At 37.3% G+C, this 21,921-nt stretch overlaps 1 protein-coding gene and 1 pseudogene across 6 annotated transcripts in view; both read left to right on the top strand.

Moving 5' to 3' along the window:
* Tbc1d31 (TBC1 domain family member 31) overlaps positions 1-21,921 on the top strand; it is a 97,343-nt gene that overhangs the window by 41,408 nt on the left and 34,014 nt on the right. For 5 of the 6 annotated variants that reach the window (XM_087184379.1, XM_004838002.4, XM_004838004.4 and 2 more), the window contains 8 exons: positions 3,130-3,306; positions 4,802-4,881; positions 5,064-5,210; positions 13,182-13,315; positions 19,130-19,263; positions 19,577-19,756; positions 20,896-21,128; positions 21,476-21,628. In XM_087184379.1, coding sequence (XP_087040505.1) covers positions 3,130-3,306; positions 4,802-4,881; positions 5,064-5,210; positions 13,182-13,315; positions 19,130-19,263; positions 19,577-19,756; positions 20,896-21,128; positions 21,476-21,628 — 1,238 coding nt within the window. Of the gene's footprint in view, positions 1-3,129; positions 3,307-4,801; positions 4,882-5,063; positions 5,211-13,181; positions 13,316-19,129; positions 19,264-19,576; positions 19,757-20,895; positions 21,129-21,475; positions 21,629-21,921 lie in introns of those variants that run through there. The other variant, XM_087184382.1, reaches the window with a different exon arrangement.
* LOC147830264 (transmembrane protein 59 pseudogene) lies at positions 14,397-18,467 on the top strand (annotated as a pseudogene).

The following is a 21,921-nucleotide window of genomic DNA, read 5'->3' as shown; positions in this document are numbered from 1 at the left end:
GAATAAAATATTTATGCTCTTATTTGCTAACTTCCTTGGAACTTACCTATTTTTTCTGGATTTATTTTGTTTTTCTTACTCCCAAAGCCATATTTCCCTCTGTGTTTTATTTCTTACATTGCTGCCTTCCTGAAGGACATCTCTGTTTGCCATCCCTGTCTTATTCAAGGTGTCACTCATGGTCTTTTTCCCCTAAGAGCTCTTCAAACCCATTTCTTCATTTCTAGCCATTCTTATTCCTTTACTTCCTAAAGTTAGTCAATTTTAAGTTGTATGACTTTTTAAATGGGAAATACCTATATATATGCTGCGTGTTCTCTCTCTCCGTAATGGCCATCCTCCTGTTGGTCCCCGTGAACTGAGTACTCCTCAGTAACAATAGTGTATTCACACCATCTTCTACATTGCATTTTTCTAAAATAATGCTTTCAGCCGGGTGTGGGGGCACATGCCTGGAGTCACAGCTGCTTGAGAGGTAGAGGTTGGAGGAACACTTAACTCACAAGTTGGAGACCTGTCTGAGCAACCTAGTGAGACTCTGTCTCATAAAAACAAAGAAAAAAAAATACTGTGCTGTAATGTCTCAGTTCATGAACACTTCTGTTTGTAAACCAAATTGGTGAGGTGTTTGGCAAAATTTTGCTTCCATTCGAGAATTCTGCATCAGGTGATGAACACACCCATGACCATCTTACCACACAAATACAAGCATGGCCATCTTCCCCAGAATTGTGGGACAAATTAAGCTCATGAACTGAGTTACCACTATAAAAGTAAAAGAATGCTTTCATCAAGGCTTCCTTCCTTTTGCCTGTTGTATTAAGTCCAGACTCTTGTAGTTGGCTCTCACGTCGTCTCTTCACCTGTCTACTGATCACATTATTTATTCCATCTAAAATAGCCCCTCCACCCACCTTCTGTGATTGCCTGAAGTTGCCCTAGCTGACAAGTTAGATTGTGTGCCCCTTGCCAGTCTGGGACTGTACCACGGTGGCACTAACAAGGACTTGGATGAGCGTCTGCTCTAACCCTTTGGTTTTGCAGAGGAAGAAGTTCATGTACCAGCCTACTCACACAGGTAGCGCTGGTGGGAGTGGGTGTGATTCTTAATTCTGTGCTCTTTTTTCATGTGTTTTTTTTTCCTTTTTGCTCTTTATCTTTTTATAGACATAAATAGTGTTTCATTGCAGAAAAAAAATCAATGATTTTGATACATACATTCCTAATCTTTTTTGTATGTGTGTAAATCTATGCATTCACTTATTCATGGATTCTGTATTTGAGAATTTACCTACTCACTAAAATTTGTGGCCCTGAAATCAATGTTGTGTACTGCAAACTTGTACTAATAAAAATAAATAAATAAATGTTTGCAGTGCTTTCACTGTTGTCCATGGACATGGAGTGAAAATTGAGTCGCTCTGCCCCTATTGCAAGCTGAAGTTGAACAAGGCAGCATTTTGCTTGTCTTAGCTCTCATACTATAACTTAGTATCATTTTCAGTGCCATGTTTTTTGCATTTTTAGGCTTTCTGTTGTGATTTTACTGTTTAAAATGACCCCTGAGCAGCCAGGTGTGGTGGCGCACACCTGTAGTCCCAGCACTGAGGAGGCTGAGACAGGAGGATCACTGTGAGTTCCAGGACAGCCTGAGCTGCATAGTGAGTTCAAGGCCAGCCTGCACTACAAAGTGAGACCTTGTCTCAAAACATAAATAAATAAATGAAATGAACTCTGAGCATAGTGTTGAAATGCCTTGTGTTCCTAAGCACAAGAAGGCTGAGTTCTACCCACCTTACACTGAAAATACACTTTTTGTTTTTTGTGGTTTTTTGGTACTGGGGATTGAACTCAGGTCCTTAGCTTGCGAGGCAGGCAGTGGAACCACTGAGCTAAATCCCCGGCCCGAAAATACACTTTTGAAAAACTCATTTAGGCATGAGTTTTACTGCAGTTGGCTTTCAGTTCAGTGATAACAAATCACCAATTTATATAAGAAAGATGTCCTCATACAGAAACACATATAAAACAAAGTTATGTATTAATCACTTGGTGAAAATGTTGTGATCAGAGACTCAAGAAAGTAACTATTTCCCCTAGAATGAATGATTCGGTGTTCACTTACTTATTCAGTGGTTAAGGTAATTCTGTAGAGCAACTGTGAATAACAAAAATCAACTAGCTATATATACATTTGTATATAAATATGTGGCTCTTTATATGCATGCATTCTCTCAAATGGGATTATAATCTATTTTTATTTCTATTGTATATTTATATGTAATTATATATGGTTTAATATTTGTGATATATTTTGAAAAGTCATTAATATACTGTTACCTGCTCTTATAAGAGAGATGTAGCTTCTTCAGTTGATTTTACTAGCTAAACCTTCTTAAAAGAGGCTGGGACAGCCAGGGATTTAGCTTAGTGGTTCTGCCGCTTGCCTTGCAAGTGCAAGGAGCTCAGTTCGATCCCCGGTTCCAAAAAAAAAAAAAAAAAAAGAGGCTGGGACAGATCTGAAAAACCCATGGTAACAGTGAGTCATGGAGTCCCTCTGTGCTGTTATTGTTGAGTAAACTGAGATCTCATTGAAAGGAAAAGCTAGTTTAGGAGTAGAATAATCTTGGCTGAGAATGTAGCTCCATGGCAGAGTGCTTGCGAGCAAGCAGGAGCCCCTGGATTCCCTCCCCAGTACCAGTAGACCCATAATAATGAGGGTTTGGGTTCTAAGTTGTGCTGTCTCCTGCCTCATAAGCAGTTGATGTAGTGAGAAACCAACGGCCATTGCCATCCCTTGCGGACGACAACCTTTAACCACAGGCAGCAGGGGTCCCGTGCTTCCAAAGGAAAATCATTGGCCACTTCCTCCTCCTCCAGAAATCTCTCTTGGGCACAAAAATGTTAGGGTGCTTCTTTTGGCATTCTCGAGGGTCATATGCTTAAGGTTGTCTTCTCTCCCCTACATTATCACCGTTGTGCTAACTTATATCATGCAAGTGTAAAAATGGTTTGCTGTTACATGACTTAAGGCCAGCTTTCAAGAAGTGACTAAATTCTACTTACTGCTGTTGTTAAATCAAGTATTTTTGTTTTTCAAAGTAATTCACATATATATTTCCCTTTTAGCCTCCTCCTCCTTTAGTGAAAGTAATTGAAGATTTGCCTAACAATAAACTGAGTTCCAGTGATCTTAAGATGAAAATAACATCAGGAAGAGTGCAGCAGCCAGCAAAATCTAGAGAGGGCAAAATTCAGACTCGAATATTAAAACAAGACCTAGCTGGTAATTTTGAAAATAAAGAGGTGAGAAAATATTCTGATTAAACTTTTGTGTGTCACACATTCTGGCATAGACCAGTCTTGTGATTTCTAGGGTATTAGCACTCTTTCTCCTCTTGAGACTTAAAGGAATACTGTATGAAGAGAAGAAAGTATAATTGGAATTACTATATGCTTTTGCGCTTTTAACATAAATATAGCACGTTTATGGTTTTTCAAAAGGCCAGACAGTACACAATTGCCTGTCCAGTGTGCCACCCACTAGCATGTGGCTGATGAGTACTTGAGGTGTGGCTAGTCTGAATTGAGATATGTTGTAAGTGTACTACACATGGTAAGAAACTCTAAAAACTTAGGATGAGCAAAAAAATGAAAAATCTATTGATGATTTTATATTGATTGTATGTTGAAATGATATTTTGACTATATTGGGTTAAATTGTGTTACTAAACTGAATTCTACTTTTTTCTCTTTTCTAATGTGGTTCCTAGAAATTTTTTTTTTTTTTGGTACCAGGGATCAAACTCGGGACCTTGCGCTTGCGAGGCAGGCAGCGGAACCACTGAGCTAACTCCCTCATCCTAGAAATTTTAAAATTATATTTGTGGCTTGTGTTTCTGTTGGACAGTGCTGGTATACAAGGATATAAAGGGAAAAAAATAGAAACATGCCTTTCTTTCTCCCTGTTTCCTATTTCCATTCATTTTTCCCTGGAGGTAACCAATGTACTAATAGTAGAATTATCTTTGAGAGAAGGGATATCATTGAGGTTTTTTTTAATTTAAAAAAGATTTTCGTAGTTTTCTGAAAAACATATATTACTTTTGAATACAAAGAAAATATTAATAGAAAAGTTACTAATGTTTTTAAGGAATTTTTAAGCTTTTTATTAACAGTACCCTCTCGGAAAGAACATGTAAGTGTACAGTGAATTTTCACAAACTGAACCTACCTATTTTACCAGCACTTATATCAAAAAAATAAAACATTCTGCCGCTTGCCTCACAAGCTCAAGGTCCTAAGTTTGATCTCCAGTATCAAAAAAAAAAAACATAGAACATTACCAGTTCAGAGGCAGTCAGATGACAGACAGCCTGTGGCCTCAATCAGGTTATACAAGCCAAGAATAGTTGTTACATTTTAAAATGGTTATTTAAATATCTGTGCAGCCGCCTGCCCGGCAAGCAGAAGGACCCGAGTTCGATCCCCAGTACCTAAATAAATAAATAAATATGCAGTAGCTTTTTCTCCTTTGTTCACAAAACCTGAAATATTTCCTAATTAACTGCTCATAGAAAACTTTGCCAAAGTCTGATCTAGGAAAAATAATAATGTAATGAACTTTAGTTGCTTTCTATATAGTTATTGTTTAAGGAAAGAGAAAGTGTGTGGTATGAAGTCCGGTAGAAGGCATATTTCTTACTGTGTCTTCTGTTCTAAAGTTGGAAAGCCGTTTTGGACCAGCTTACCCTGTTTTGAGTTTCATGATCATGTAGTTACCGATACTGTCTTTTTACAGAATGAGTTGTCAGATGGATTAAACAAAAAGCGCTTACAAATCTTATTAAAAGGCTATGGTGAATATCCAATGAAGTACAGGTAAAATTTGAATTCTTTTATGTTATATCTATTTTACTCAAATAACTTTTTGGTTTTTTTATTTTTTTGGTACCCGGGATCGAACTCAGGACCTTGCGTTTGCGAGGCAGGCGGCAGAACCACTGAGCTAAATACCCGGACCTCAAATAACTTTTTAATCCAAAATTATATTTTAATTTCAGGATGTTTATTTGGCGCTCTCTGCTACAACTGCCTGAAAATCATACTGCATTTAGTAGCCTAATAGATAAAGGTACTCATGTGGCATTTCTCAACCTTCAGAAGAAATATCCCATTAAAAGTAGGAAACTACTCAGAGTATTGCAGAGGTATGTTCAGTATATTGCAACAATGTATATGAAATCTATAATAATTGCAATCCTTTGTTTATAAAATACTATTTGGTCAGCTTTGATTATCCCTAAGTGGTATGTTGATTTGTTTTAAAAAAACAAGACAGATATACACATGTATGTATGTATATCACATAGAAATGTTAGTTTGTGTTGTATTCTGGAAAATAACAATCTTTCAGGTAATCTAAAGGAATAAAGTAGCAAAGTAGAAAGAGCTTTGAATTTGGAGGTAAAAGATTTAGTTTTGAATCCTTGTTTCACCATCTAATAACTACGGTATAGCAATGTCATTTTACTTCTTTGTCTTAATTTCTTTATTTGAAAATGGGGCTAATATCACCATCATAAGATTGTTGGGATAATTAGGTGAGAATCTCTTAGAATGCTTATTCTACTGTCCAATTCATAATAAGCATTCAGTAAATATTAATAATCAAAACTAATGCTTTAAAGTACTTTTTGTGTGTTAGGCACTTCTAAATATACTTTTAAATTATCTTTTAGGTAAAGAGACTAAGCCATAGATAGGTCAGGTCCTGTGACCCAGTCACTCAGGTGTAGAGGTATAATTGCACAGGCTCCAGAGTCCAATTTGTAAAAATTACTTTTACCATGATAAATTACAATCATAAGTAAAAGTAGAATACCATAAGGTATATCCTCATGCCCATCACCTACCTTCAGCAGTTGCCAATTCATGGCCAATTTTGTCACCCCACACTTCCCACTTCCCCCCGCCCTGCTGCGTCTCAACCTTTCCCCTGACAAATGCACTGTCTTAGTTACTTTTCTCATTGCTGAGACAAAATACCTGACACCCAGAGTTAAAGGAGGAAAGGTTAATTTGGCTCTCAGTTCATAAAGGTTTCAGTCCATAGTTAGCTGGCTGCAATGCAGAGTACCATGGCAGAGAGGCGTTACAGAGGAGAAACAGTCCATGGCAAAGCAGGGCAGACAGAAGGCAGCAAGTAGGAAGTCCATGCAACTGTAGCAGCTTCTTACTGCCCCTTTTATATTCTATGTAAGCTACTGGGCTTAGGGCGGGTGCCAAACCAATCAGTGGACTGAGTAATCACACACCCTCAATCCCAGCGTCACACACTCTGGATCCAACCATCTCTGAAAAAGCCCCCCCATGCTGTGTAAGGCTTTGGGGGGAACATCTAGACACAAGCATAACACACCCTGCTAAATATTTACATATGTAATCCTAAAAGAGAGACTTCTGTTTTTTAACACAAGCACAATACCATTAACTCAAAAAGAATTAAGAATAATTTTTTAATATCCTTAAATGTCCATTCAGTGTTGCCATTACTAATTTTTGACTTAGGAAATTTTTTATGGTAAGCTTGTTCAAAATATGGTTCACATGTTACATTTGGTTGGTATCCCCTTAAGTCTTATAGAGCCTCATTTATCTGTTTTGTTACTTCCTGTGCTATCAGTTCAGGGTATTCAGGTGGTTGGTTATGGGACTTTTCCATCTCATTTCCCCCAGGATTTACCCTTGGTGGGGTGGAAGTCTGAGTTTGTGCCTTGCTTAAATGTCTTCTCATTTTTGTTTTTGGTACTGTCCTTGGTTTAACTCCTGGGTTGATAGTTTGAAATTGCTTATTGTGGGTATCTTTGTTGCTTGTAATTAGAACCCTTATGGAATGATTGCTTCTCAGAGGTGTCTTCCAGATTTAGCTGGTCTTTAAGTTTTGAGTCTCTAATGACTCTAAGGCTATCTCATTTTCCTTATACTAGGAAGGTTCATTGACTAGATCAATACCAACACCTTAGCCCAAGTGATACAATCAGCAACACCACTGCATCAAGTACATCTTTGAAAATGACATTTTGTGGTAGTTATTAATCTGTCACCTTTAGCTGTGTGAATTAAATCAAGATCGAGGACCAACCCAACATAACATATAGTGAATAAACTCTTCAATATAACAACTTTACCCTATGGGATGGGGAGTTAGAAGGGGTTGAGGAGGGAGGGATAGATGGAAAGAAGGATAGGGGAAGGTTAGCAGTGTGGTCAGAGGACACAGGTGAGAAGGAAAAAGAGAATAATAGGAAAATAAAGAAGAACTCGGAATGAGGACCAAAACAGGGACAAAAAGGGAAGGTGAACAATGTGGGAGAGCAAGAAAGTGAGTGTAAGAGAGAGAGAAAGGAAAGAGGAAAGAAAAAAAGGAGAGAAAAACAAATATTTGCAAAGAGTAGGGAAAAAAATTAAAGATAAGAGGAGCAAAAGAAAAGCGAAGAAAAACAAAATAATAAAACTAATTTTGGGAATAAAAAATAACCATGAAGATGAAGGGCCTCTTTCAGGCTATGTTTCTGCTGTCACAATAGACAACATGGGTTGGAGTGTGCAGATACAAGTCAATGAGTCTCAGCAAGCTAGTTGCAGACCCATGAGATTCAGGCAGATTTTGGCTGCAAGTCCCAAGTTGAGCTCCCTGTCCTCCTGTAGGGTTGAACTCTGCAGAGTTGTATTGCAGGTTCCAGCTTCCCTTCCCCTGAAGATAGTCCAGGTCCTGATGGGAGGTGATGACTCCAACTTACCCAGTACAGTGGTCTGGTGGTCCGGTGTCCTCTGTGTCTATGTAGTGTGGAACCAGGTGGCTGTACAGAGGAGCGGGGGGGGGGGGGGGGGGGGGCGGGGGCAGGTGTGCAGTGGATTGCTGCTGGGCGCCAGCTGATCCAGAGTGTTCTGCGCAACTCGAGGCATTGCTCCGGCGTCCACAGACCTGCCTGTCTGCCCCCCTTAAGTCTTATAATCAGACTCTGACTCCTTTTTCTCTTGACAATTTATTTGTTGAAGAAACTACTAGTTAACTTACAGAGTTTTCCATATTCTGAATTTTGCTGATTTCTTCCCATGGTATAGTTTAACATGTTTATTTTTCTCTTGACTTTACTATGGACTGGTAATTAGAGCTAGGGCCTGAAACTGGTTCATGAAGGATTTTTTTCCCCCCTTTATTATTTGTTTCTTTGTTGTATAACTTTATAGGTGGTTTTATGTATTTCTTTTAGGAGGTTTATAACTGGTTATCTGCTGATGATGTTACTAGTCAGTGATGATCATTACCTACATCCATTATTTCCTTAGAGATTAGCAAAACCCTGTTAATCTAGTTCCAACATTCCTTTTCTTCTTATGAACTGGAAATTTTCTATAAAGAAAAACTTTATCAACTATTTGGTTACTCTGAGATACTATTCACAGAGGAAAGTGTTTTAGTCACTTTCCTGTCACTGGGACAAAATACCTGACTCCTACAACTTAAAGGAGCAGTAGTTTATTTGGTTCAGTTTCCACTGGATTCAGTCCAAGGTTAGCTGGCTCCAAGGCAGAAACACATGGTAGAAGGTCGTAATGGAGGAAAGCTGCTTAACCCATGGCATCCAAGAAGCAGAGAGAGACAGAGGAGTGAGGACAGGAATGCACCCTTCTAGGTCATGTTCCCAGTGACCCAGCTCCAACCAGGCCCCACCTCCAACCAGGCCCCACCTCCTAATGGCTACTGACATCATAAATTCACTGATGTTGATGAGTATTGCACCCCCATGATCCAGTTACCTTACAAATATGTAAAGCCTTTTGGGAGCATTTTAGATCTAAACCATAACATTTTACCCTTGGGCCCCAAAAGACTCAACTCTGTCTTGCTATACAAAATTCATTTAGTACATCTCTAAGAGTCACCAAAGTCTTAACAATTCCAGCATTGCTAAAAAGTCCAAAATCTCCTATGAGACTCAAGGCAAACTCTTAGCTGTGAGTCCCTATAAAAATAAAAATAAATAAATATTTCCAATATACAGTAGCACAGGGGCAACACTTCTGTTTTAAAAGGTACAATTGGTGCATAGAAAGGAACTGGACCAAAGTAAGACCAAAACTCAGCAGGGCAAACATTAAATCCTGTAGTTCCATGTCCAGCACCCAGGGCAAGTTGTGGTGCGATGTGAACTCCAAAGCCCTTAGGCAGCCCCAATCCTCCAGCCTTGGACTACACCACATGGCCTCCCTTTTGATCTGGCTCTGCTTAGTGCCTGTGGCTTGCCTCAGCAGATGATCTACATTCCTGGCATTTCTAACTCCCTTGGGTCTCCACTGCATCTTAGACTTTACTTTCACATCTTCACAGACTTCCCTTGAGGGGCAAATTGTCTGGCCTCCCAGATATTCCTTTTAAATATATATGGAAGACTCCCTCACCCCGCACCTATTGTATTCTACATGCCTGAAAAACTAGCACCATGTGGATAATTCCAAGGTCTACCATGAGCTCAAGCAGTAGTAGCCAGAGTGCCTGGATGGCTGAACTCTATGAAACAAATCCCAGGGCACTAGTTCCCTAGGAGTCACTTCTCAAGCAGGATTCTCAGCAACTCATTTCTCAAATAAAAGCTTTACAGTTTTTGCACCCTTAAGCCTGTGAATGGTAGGGTCTTGCTGATTCCTGAGGTGCCTTTAAGCCATTTTATCTATTCTCCTGATCCAAAGTGCTTGGCTTTAAAAAAAAAAAATCTTTTTACCAACCATGGTTCCAACTTTACAGGAGCTTCCTTTTTGGCCACCAGCAAAATTTTTAAAATTGTTTAACTCTGCTTTTTAGTCGTGATTCTCACTGAAAATCTGGCTGAAAACAGCTAGCAGTACTCATGCTACACGCTGAATACTGGGCTGTTTTGAAATTTCCCCTGCTACATTAATTAGTCCACTGTCCTTAATTTCAGTCTCTTGTAAAGTCCTAGGACATGGGCAAAATGAAGGCAAATTTTCTGCCAGAGTGTAACATTCATGGCTTCTAGTCCAACTGCCAATAGAGTTCTTATTCCCAACTGAAACCTCCTGAGCCTGGCCTTTACTGTCTGCGTTTCTATAATTCTGGTCTGAGCTCTGCCTGGGGTCTCCCATTAATCTCTGCTTACTCTGCGTACAGTACCCTAAGGCTTTTCTAGCTGGCATCTCCAAACCTTTCCAGACACCTCCCGCAAACCAGTTCCAAAGGCTTCTGAACCACATGGTCAAATATTGTAGTCACAGCAATGATCCCATTTTTCAGTTTATCAATTTCCATATTAGTCACTTTGCCATCACTGAGACAAAATGCTGAACACCCACAACTTACAGGAAGAGAAGTTAATTTGGCTCACAGTTTCCAGTAGGTTTAGTTTAGTCAGCTAGCACACATGGTGGAAGAACATGGTGGAGGAAAGCTGCCCATCCCATGGTAGTCAAGGAAGCAGAGAAGGAAAGTATGAATGAGCACAAGAATACCTCCTTCCAGGCCATGCCCCAAGCAACCCACCTACAACCAAGCCCCACCTCCTAAAAGTATATTTAGCTAGTGAACTCATCAGTTGGTAAGTCCACTTATGCATATAGCACCCCCCTGGACCAGTAAACTTCCAAACACATGAGACTTTTGAGGGATGTTTTAGATCTAAACCGTAACAGAAAAATACATGAGACTTTTGAGGGATGTTTTAGATCTAAACCGTAACAGAAAGGCAGGTTAAATACTTGACACTTTTTTTTTTTTTTTTTTTTTAGCTGTAGCAATCAGTTATAACTCAAAGAGTTCATACTGGTAGGAGTAATTGGATAAAGATATAAGTAGAAGAAAGATATAAGTGGCAGCTCTAGTAAATATAAAAGGAAGTTGAGAAATAGAAAATTGGGCTGGGGATTTAGCTCACTGTTGCTGCTGCCTGCCTCGTAAGTGCAAAGTTCTGAGTTCAATCCCCAGTACCCCCCCAAAAAAAAAATCATTAGATACTAGAGTAATAATTATTGCTAAGCATATCCACCAATTGATGCTAAAATTAGTAGACAAAAATATTAAGAGTTACAGAATATTTTCAGTCTTAAATATCTCCCCCAATATATAATTTATCAATTACAAACATAATAATATTACAGTAAAGAAACTTGAAGATACCGTCTTAACCAGTAAGTATCAGTGTGATGCATATCACTTTTAGTATTCTTACCAAAAAGACGACCTCAGGGCCGGGGATTTAGCTCAATGGTCTTGCCACCTGCTGTGCAAGCACAAGGACCCGAATTCAATCTCCAGTACCAAAAAAACAAAAACAAACAAAAAGAAGACCTCAGTCTAATCATGAGAGAACACCAGACAAATGCAAATCAAAGTGACAGTGTCATGAAAAGTAAGGAGAAGCTCTCACTGGAAGGAACTATAGAGACAACACATAAATGTAAGGGTGAATCTTGGATTGGTGAAATGAAAACAGTGACATTAGTGGAAAAAAATCAAAATAAAATCCATAATGTAGCATTGTATAGGGATTGATTTCTTAGTACTGATAATTGTACCATATGCAACATTAGGGAAATTTAGGCAAAAGGTATAGAAAACCTCTACTATTTCTGTGATTTTTTTTTTTGTACTTCTAAATTGCAAAACAAAAAGTTAACAAAGAAGCTTTACATTTCCATTTGGAAAGATCTTAAAGGTATTAGAAATAAATGGGGAAGAATTACAATCCAGGAGTAAGGTAGGCCTTTCTAAGCATGACATATCCAGAAGCAATTTTTATGATATGAATATAAATCTGTACATTTAAAAATTTCTGAAACACACATGTAAAACAGGAAATATGTGTAAAACACATGACAAATTAATGACTGGGTTCTTTAATATCTGAAGTGCTCATTAAATGATTATGAAAAGGAATGACCAATACAAAATGGATAAAGATTTAACAAACAGGGCCTGGGGGTTTAGCTCAGTGGTTCTGCCGCCTGCCTCGAAAGTGCAAGGTCCTGAGTTCAATCCCTGGTACCAAAAACAAAAAAAGATTTAACGAACAGTTCACAGCAGTGGAGATTGTTCTTGAACATTAAAAGATGCTGTATAACCTTCCCCTTAATAAGAGAAGTTGCATTCTCACCTAGATTAAAGGTTTGAAAGAAATGATTGATAGTAAATTATGTTGCCAGGTGTTTGAGAAAACAGGCATCTCTTCACACTAATGATGAGACTGTAAATAGACACTTGCAGTGGAGCCTAATTTGCCACTAGCTCTTGAAATTATAGACACCTCTCCTCTATAAAAACAAAAACAAAACTCACACTGTCAATTCAGCAGTTCCATTTCTCAGAATTTATCCAGATCTGTATTGAAGAATGATGTGTGAGAGCTACTCAGTGAGCATTGTTTATAAAACTTTACACAGTGTGGTTTAGAGTTTGTTGTAATGATATTGTATGTAAAGGACATGTGATTGTTGTAATGTTGTATTCATTATGGTCTCTAAAAAAAATTACATTGACAAAAGGTTGGAAAGATCTTAGGCTCAATAATAGGGACATGTTTAAGAAACAAAGGTGTATTTGTATAAATATATGTATCTGTAAAATATGAGACATGTGGCTCTGCATATACTGAAAAAGCTATTTCCAAGAGACTGTAAGTTGAAAACTGCAAGGTACAGAACATTATACATCTATCTATCTATCTATCTATCTATCTATCTATCTTATTTATTTACTTATTTTGGTACCGGCGATCGAACTCGGGTCCTGTGCTTGCGAGGCAGGCGGCAGAAACACTGAGCTAAATCCCTGGCCTCCTTATTTGTGATTTTTAAAAAAGGTTATACATTTGTTTGTTTGTTTGTGCTGAGACAGGGTTTTGCTGTGTAGTTCAGGCTGGCCTTGAACTCACTGTGTAGCCCAAACTGGCCTCGGGATCACAGTGATCCTCCTGCCTCAGCCTCCCTAGTGCAAGGAAAGATTTATACTTTTAAGGAGGTTGCTTCTAAGGAGGTAAAGTAGATGATAGGAGAAAGAGGGACAGTTTTTACCAAATTACCTTCTGTGTTGAATTTTTATCATGTAAGTGTATCATTTATTCAGAAAAATTTTAATAGTTATTTTCTGGTCTTTATTTTATTCACAGGACCCTGTCTGCTTTAGCTCACTGGTCTGCCATCTTTAGTGACACACCATATCTTCCTCTCTTGGCATTTCCATTTGTAAAATTATTCCAGAATAACCAGCTTATCTGTTTTGAAGTTGTTGCTACTCTCATAAGTAAGTAGGTAATTACTACAGAATGAAACTAAGAATGGATTCTTATATATTTCCCCTAAGTCTTGACAGCTTTGCAACATTTAATAATTCTAGATTTCTCTACTTGTAAGTCAAGAAAGTGTGACACAACCAAGTGAGAGTATAAAGTGGATGTTTCAAACATTTATATGTAAAATTTTACTTATAAGGAATTTGGACACTTAAATTTTAGAAAATGTTGTTATAGACTAGATTTGGTTAGTGACAAAGACTCGGATTGTTCTCTTACTACAGGTTCGCTGCTCTTCTCAGCATTGCTCTAAGTTTGTAAAGTGCTTTGCACACAGTGCCTGTTCTTATGCCCAAGCAGTGGCTGCTGTGTGTCCTCGCCACCCACGGGTCCTTTGTGTGCACCAGGCACCGTTCTCAGTGTCTGCCTTTGTTCGCTGAGCCGGTCCTGACTGACATCCTGTGGCATAGGTGTCACTGTCCCTGTTCTGTAAGTTACCCAAGCTGCGGTGAGTGGCAGAGCACACGTCTGGACCCAGCAGTCAGACTCCAGGTCTGTTCCCGGGTGCCACCTTCCTCCACGTCATTGCTTTCATATTAGTAAGATCAGGTCTGATAAACTATATGAAATCAAATGGATTTGACAAAAATAATTTTATATGTATTTTAAAGCACTTATGTTTTTCTTGTACAAAAGAGATATCCACTTAACTGAAAGTAAAATTCTGAAAAAGAAAATTTAAAAAAAGATCTGTGTATATCTACTATGAATATTTTAGTGTATTTCCATACTTTTTGTTTTGTTATATTGTACTTGTTCTGATAAGTTTTTATTGGTCATTGGACAAAATGTAAAAGAAATTCACCAATATTTCTCTGTTCCAGAGATAATATACTGATATATACATGATAATATACTAATGAATTTATTATAATATCAAATCATTAAATATTATTTTAAAAGTTTATTGGCTATGTAGTAATTCCTCTTATAAGTATATTGTAATTTATTCAACTTTAACAATTTTAGTTTTCTAATTTTCCCATACATTTTAAGCAGTTTATTATAATCATACTTTTTTAAAAATTTATACATTTCCATTACTTTTACAAATTTTATGAGTATTGGCTGTAATATTCTATCGTGTGCACATGCAAGCTTAATCTATTGTTGGACATTGATGTTATTTCAAATTGTACTTTAGAAAATAACAGTGCTATAATCAACTTCATATGTAAATATAATTATTTGTACATAGATTCCCAGAATTGCTAGTATTAGTTCATAAAATACGAATTCCCCAAAAGCATGTACTAGTTTACCCTGCTAATAGTACTGTTTTAAGAAAAAAAATACAATGCAATAAGAGACAATCCAATTTTTTTTTTTTTTTGGTACTGGGGATCGAACTCGGGTCCTTAGCACCTGCAAGGCAGGCTGCGGAACCACTGAGCTAGATCCCCGGCCCAACAATCCAATTTTTGTTTTATTTTGTTTTTGGTACCAGGGATCGAACTCGGGTCTTGTGCTTGTGAGGCAGGTGGTGAAACCATTGAGCTAAATCCCGGGCCCCACAATCCAATTTTTAAATGACAAGAATTTGGGCCAGGGATTTAGCTCAATGGCACTGTGCCTGCCTGGCAACCACAGGGTCCTGAGTTCGATCTCCAGTACCAAGGAAAAAAAAAGAATTTAACTATACATTTCTGCATAGAATAAAAGCAAATGACTAGTAAGCATATAAAGATATGCTCGAGGGCCGGGGACTTAGCTCAGTGGTGCTGCCACCTGCCTCACGAGCACAAGGTACCGAGTTTGATCCCCGGTGCCAAAAAAAAAGATATACTCTGCATTATTCATCATTAGGGAAATAGAAATCAAAACCACAATGGGATATTGCTTCATACCTACTGAGTGGCTATATTTAAATAAACAAGTGTTGTTGAGGATGTGGAACTTTGATGTAATGCTGGTTGGATGTTGTATGGTGCGGCCACTATGGAAAAAGAGTATGGGACTGTGAAGAACACTTTGAAGTTTCTCAGAAAAGTAAAGCAGAAATACCATATTACCTAGCAATATCAGTCCTAGGTACATACTCAAAAGAATTAAAACCAGAGATTCAAACAGGCACTTTTGTGAGAATATTCATATAGCATCATTATATCTGGTAGCCAAGAGGTATTGACAAGCCAAGTGGCATTTACAGATAAATGGATAAACTAATGTGGTCTGCATGATACAGTGGACTCTTCTTCAGCTATCAGGAGAATGAAGTTCTGATACGTGATATAACATGGATGATGCTTTAAAAAATGCTTTGTGAAATAAGACCAAAGAATGGACAAACACTGTATGGTTCCACTTCTGGGAAATGTCTAAAATAGATGCATTCATAGAAACTCAGAAAGTAGATTAGAGCTTACCAGGCCCGGGGAAGTGGGATAGGGGAGTTACTGCTCATCGGGTGTAGAGTTTTTATTTGCAGTGATGGAAGCGTTTTGGAAAAGGTAGGGGTAATGGTAACATGACATTGTGAATGTGAATAATGCCTCCAAATCATACCATTCAAAATGATTAAAATGGCTAATTACACATTTTACCACAAGAAAAGAAACCACGCTGTGTCTAATTTAGGTAGGTATGCAGAACTTTTTATTATCAGTAAAATCTTGTTAAAATAGCTAGCATATGATTATATGGTAAGGAAATTCATTTTTCTCTTCTAAAGAAACATACTTGAAATTTAAATAGAGGCAATTAATGTTCATTCCATAGTGGTCAGTGCGTATGGATTTTTATCAAGGGTATCAAATTACCTTTATTTAATAAACATTTACTGAGCATCAACTAAAGGTTAACACAGCGGGCATGTGCTGTTGTTGTAGCTTTCAGGTTTATAATTCACTTGGAACCTAGAAGAAATTTTGAAGGAAGCAGTCACTTCTCTGTATAATTTGTAATACACAGAATCTCCATAACGTCATCAATTCTCGTTTTTCCTGGTATTAGTCAGTGTCTTTATGTCCTTTACGTTTGTTGTAGTGGCACCAAAGTAAAACAATACTTTTAAAATGGCATAAGATTACTACAGAGAGAGGGAACAAGATGGCAGCACCAAAGGGGAAACCTCTGGGTCGGGGACCACCTCGGCCGAAGCGATACGGCATCCTGCCACCGGGCCTGTCAGCTGACCTACCCCTTGCACACCTACCCCAAGGAAGAGGAGTTGTACGCATGTCAGAGAGGTTGCAGGCTGTTTTCAATTTGTCAGTTTGTGGATGATGGTATTGACTTAAATTGGACCAAATTGGAATGTGAATCTGCATGTACAGAAGCTTATTCCCAATCTGATGAACAATATGCTTGCCATCTTGGTTGCCAGAGTCAGCTGCCGTTTGCTGAACTGAGACAAGAACAACTCATGTCCCTGATGCCAAAAATGCATCTGCTCTTCCCTCTGACACTGGTGCGGTCCTTCTGGAGCGACATGATGGACTCTGCACAGAGCTTCATTACCTGTTCCTGGACTTTCTGTCTCCAAGCCGATGATGGAAAAATAGTCATATTCCAGTCTAAGCCAGAAATTCAGTATGCACCACAGTTGGAACAGGGGCCTACAAATTTGAGAGAATCGTCTCTAAGCAAAATGTCCTATCTGCAAATGAGAAGCTCACAAGCACACAGGAACTATCTTGAAGATGGAGAGAGTGATGGATTTTTAAGATGCCTCTCTGTGAACTCTGGGTGGATTCTAACCATGACTCTCATCCTCTCGGTGATGGTATTGCTCTGGATTTGTTGTGCAGCTGTTGCTACAGCTGTGGAGCAGTATGTTCCTTCTGAGAAACAGTATCTATGGTGACTTGGAGTTTATGAATGAACAGAAGCTAAGCAGATACCCAGCATCTTCTCTTGTGATTATTAGATCTAAAACTGAAGATCATGAAGAAGCAGGTCCTTTACCTACAAAAGTGAATCTTGCTCATTCAGAAATTTAAGCTTTTTTTTTTAAAAAGAAAATTGTCACAGATACCTGAATTTCCATTCCTCATAGAGCTTTTTAAATGGTTTCATTGGATATAGGCCTTAAGAAATCACCATAAAATGCAAATAAAGTTAACCAAATCTGTGAAGACTGTAAAAAAAAAAAAAAAAAAAGATTACTACAGAGAGCAGGGTTTCCCTCTTGCTAAGAAACAGAATTCTGTTAATGAATATTAAATATGGGGTCAGAGCTTTGTAAACTTGTGTTGGATACAGAATGGGTGCATAGTAAATGCTCCTGCACCCAGTTTTCCTTTTAAAATTAGCTTATTTTAAAGCAGCAGTTTACGGTAGCTGAAATACTTCTTTTCAAGCTTAGTCTTTATGACTTATTAGCTCATATTTAAATAGTAATAAGTGAGATAATGGAATTCCAGAATGGAAAGTCCTTATAAACTATCTAATGTAATATTCTGCTAATAAAGCCTTCTGCCAATTAGAGGTGGATCTTAATATTAAAATTTGAAACCACAACTCATTGCAGGTTGAGCATCCCTAATCCAATAATCTGAAGTCCAATACCTGAAGCTTTTTGACTGCCAATATAATGCTTTTGGATATTCAGATTTTAGAACATTTCAGACTTTAGAATTAAGGATGTCACCTAGTAAAGTCTGCAAATATTCCAGTATCTGAAAAACTCTGAAATGGAAACACTTCTGGTCCAAAACATTTCATTGATGGTCAGTCCGTATTTAAAAATTTTTTAAACAATTTAATAAGTAGAGGATGAAATATAGGCTCATTGAGCAAAACAAGCTGATGATCTTTGAAGAACTTTGTGGGTTGCATTGATTACACAGTGCATTGAGTTAGCCATAGAACACTATTCGGTAGAGTGGAGTCTACTTTGAACTAGCTGACCTTCAGAAAATGCTGTTGTCACTGATTGGTTGGTTTTCAAGTAAAGTTTACTAAAACAAAATGTCATTGATTAATTAGACTTACAGTCAGTTTGTGTGGTTACTTGATACTGTGATTGTAGAGCAATCAGTTTTTTCCTAGGAATGAGGACTTTTTTAATTGTCACTTAATCGATGGGGGTACAGTATGTACATATTTGTTTTTATGTATTGCTATAAATGTAAAAATATAGTTTTGAGCATTTTTTTCTAAGCTTGTCTTTTCTTTTTTTCCTTTTTGAGATAGAGTCTTACTATGTATCCCAGGCTAGCCTCAATCTCATGGCAGTCCTACCTTGGTGTCCTGAGTGCTGGGGTTATAGGTGTATGCCACCATACCCGGCTTCCTAAGTTTTTCTCATTTTGATTCCATATGAATTTTAGTGGATTTGAGGAGATTGCCCTGTTAACATTGATCTTGTTTAATGAAGGCTTGCATGGGGAGCTTTCTACAAAGGTTCTTTTTGTTAATCAGGGGACCTACAAAACAGAAGTAAGCAGGAACCAGAATGTCTTATAACTAGGCTCAAGAATAGTTTGGAAAGTTTGTGTGTTTTAACTGACACTGTCATTAACAGAAAACTTTCTGTATACCTATGATACTGTATTAACATGATCGAATTTTTTTAAATCTCATCTAGAATTTTGAAATGTACATTTTATTCATGAGGATATAAGAAGTGTAAACATTTAAGAATTTTTAAAAAATCATATAAGAATTAGAGTTGCTGGGGATTTAGCTCAGTGCTTCCACCGCCTGCTTCTCAAGAGCAGGGTGCCGAGTTCGATCCCTGGTACCAAAAAATAAGAATTACAAAGTCCTTTGATAATATAGGGAGGCATTTAAAGATAAATTTTCTTTTCTTTCCTTTGTAGTTAATTGGTGTCAATACTGGTTTGAATACTTTCCTAATCCTCCTATCAATATTCTTAGTATGATAGAAAATGTTCTGGCATTTCATGACAAGGAATTACTACAGCACTTCGTAGATCATGATGTAACTTCCCAGGTAAAAAGTCAGATTTTTAGAATAATAAAACATATTTTAGGAGCTAACATTGATTCCGATGCAAATAAAACAGTATTTTCAGGAGGGGTATAATAAAAAGCATACTGCATTTGTATTTTAACAGTATTCTATTTTTTTTCATTAAACTGCCTTCCTGAAAACCTATTAAAAGGGCCCAAATTAAGTAGTTCTTTTTATAATTATGTATTTAATGATTTTCATACCTTAAATTGCATATAAGAGAATATTATCAATGACTATTTAGACTTTTCCTTAGAAAATTAAAAAAATAAATTTTCTTTATTTATTGTAGCTGTATGCGTGGCCTCTTCTTGAAACTGTGTTCTCAGAAGTACTGACAAGAGAAGAATGGCTCAAATTATTTGATAACGTTTTTTCCAACCACCCTTCCTTCCTTCTGATGACTGTGGTAGCCTACAACATATGTTCTAGAGCGCCTTTGCTCCACTGTACGCTTAAGGGTGATTTTCAGGTAAATGCCCTGTTCTTAAGATGAGGTTCTCAAACTTCAATTGAAAGATACATTTATTGATTATCTTTTGCACATCAGGCACTGGTACTTGGTGGTAGGAATATAATGGACAACAAAGTAGACCACATCCCTGACCTTATCTAGCTCGTGGCAGTTAAACAGGCAAGTAGAGCAAGCTAAGTTAGTCTTACAATCATAGCATCAGAAAAGAGTCATGATAATGTGGGGTTTTGTGCCTTGTTTCCTATGTAAAGGTTGTTGAAAGCGTGGATCTCATCCATAGCCCTTCTGGTCTGTCATAGTCTGGATGCTTATTACATGTGCAAAATTGGAACTAAGGGTTTTAAAGCATGGCAAGAAATCCCTATAAAGGGCCAGAGATTTAGCTCAGTGGTTCCAGCACCTGCCTCACAAGCGCAAGGTCTAGAGCTCAATCCCTGGTACCAAAAAAAAAAAAAAGAAAGAAAGAAATCCCTAAAAGAGCATTAAAAGGAAAGGTTTTTTTCCAGTGGACAGAAAATTGAGGTTTCTGAATGTATATGTGACTTATTTTGTGATTCCTATCAAATTAAACTTTATTTTCACTTTATGGTCACATAATAAATACATGTATATTTTAAATTTGGGGTCTGCCAGCAGAACAAGATAATGTGGAACTACATTTAGGTATTTTCAGGCAATTAAACTAATTTATTTTGGATTTTGAAGTTTTAAAGCTCCATGCAAAAAGCAATTGCTTCATTGTTTTGTTAATACATTGTTTTTCTGTTGTAATGGAAGCTTTCATTTTGAGTTAAAATGTAAATAATTTTTTATTTTAAAATTTCATAAATGATTGTTACATTTTATCACAGTTTGGAAATATGAAACTTAACCCTTTTTTTTATTATTATTATTTTTTTTTGGTACCAGGGATCAAACTCAGGACCTTGTGCTTGTGAGGCAGGCACCGGAACCACTGAGCTACATCCCTGGCCCAACCCTTATTTTTAAACTTGGGTTAATAAAAGCTTCAGTGAATTTGCAAAAAAAAAAAACCACAATAAGTTCGCATTTATATTTTGGAACTCTTGTTTTAATTCTACCTCATAATTGCTTTGTTAGGTAAATGTTGATTTAAATATCAAGTTTTCTTGCAGTATTTCTTTCACCATCGGAATAACCTGGATATAAATGTTGTGATTAGAGAAGTTTATCATCTCATGGAGATCACACCTGCTAACATTCATCCAGAAAGTGAACTAGAAGTTTTTGTTGCACTGACAAAAGGGCAGTATCCAGTATTTAATCAATATCCAAAGTTTATCGTGGACTATCAGACACAGGAACGAGAAAGAATAAGGAATGATGAATTGGATTACTTGAGAGAGAGGTAATCAAGGAATAACTCTTTGATAGAAATGGAATCTTGGGCCAGGGATTTAGCTCAGTGGTGCTGCCACCTGCCTTGCAAGCGCAAGAACCTGAGTTCGATCCCTGGTACCAAAAAAAAAAAAGAAGAAGAAATGGAATCTGTTGCAAACAGAGTTTTTAATGAAAAATACATTTAAATCATTAAGCATTTGCGTAAAATAAAAGTTTGAAGGTAGAGGGTATCTGGAAGGAAATTTGGGCATTATACACTAATCAGGTGTACATGTTGTGTTTTGATTGTTTTGGGGTTATATTCTTTAGCTTTCTTGTTTGTAACTTCTTAACAATAAAAACTGTCTAATTAAGGCAGACAGTTGAAGACATGCAAGCTGAAGTAGACCAGCAAAGAGTTGAAGATGAAGCTTGGTACCAGAAACAAGAACTGCTTCGTAAAGCTGAGGAAACAAGAAGAGAAATGCTTTTACAAGAGGAAGAGAAGATGGCCAAGCAGAGACAGAGGTATGTTTTATCATGTTGAGAAAATCTGGACACATCATTCAGGTTGAATAATTTTTATTTTCTCCTGTCTTCTCATTTAGGAGCAGAACTATATGTAGAATTACCCAGCTTAATTTCCATCAAGCAAATATTTAAGTTAATAAAAAGAATATGTACCACTTTTCAAAAAATTGTTATATAAAAGTATAATTCTAAAGCTATACTGAATGTGATACAACTTTGTACTGACTATTCAGAGGTAATACAAGATCTAATGTACTTTGAAGAACATTATTTAGAAACATTATCCTATA

This window comes from Heterocephalus glaber, unplaced genomic scaffold, assembly GCF_053883595.1.
Source record: "Heterocephalus glaber isolate CG9 unplaced genomic scaffold, H.glaber_assembly_v1.0 deba00000281, whole genome shotgun sequence".
Taxonomy (NCBI): Eukaryota; Metazoa; Chordata; class Mammalia; order Rodentia; family Bathyergidae; genus Heterocephalus; species Heterocephalus glaber.
The sequence above is the reverse complement of the archived record's forward strand: the minus strand, read 5'-3'. Positions and strand labels throughout refer to the sequence as shown.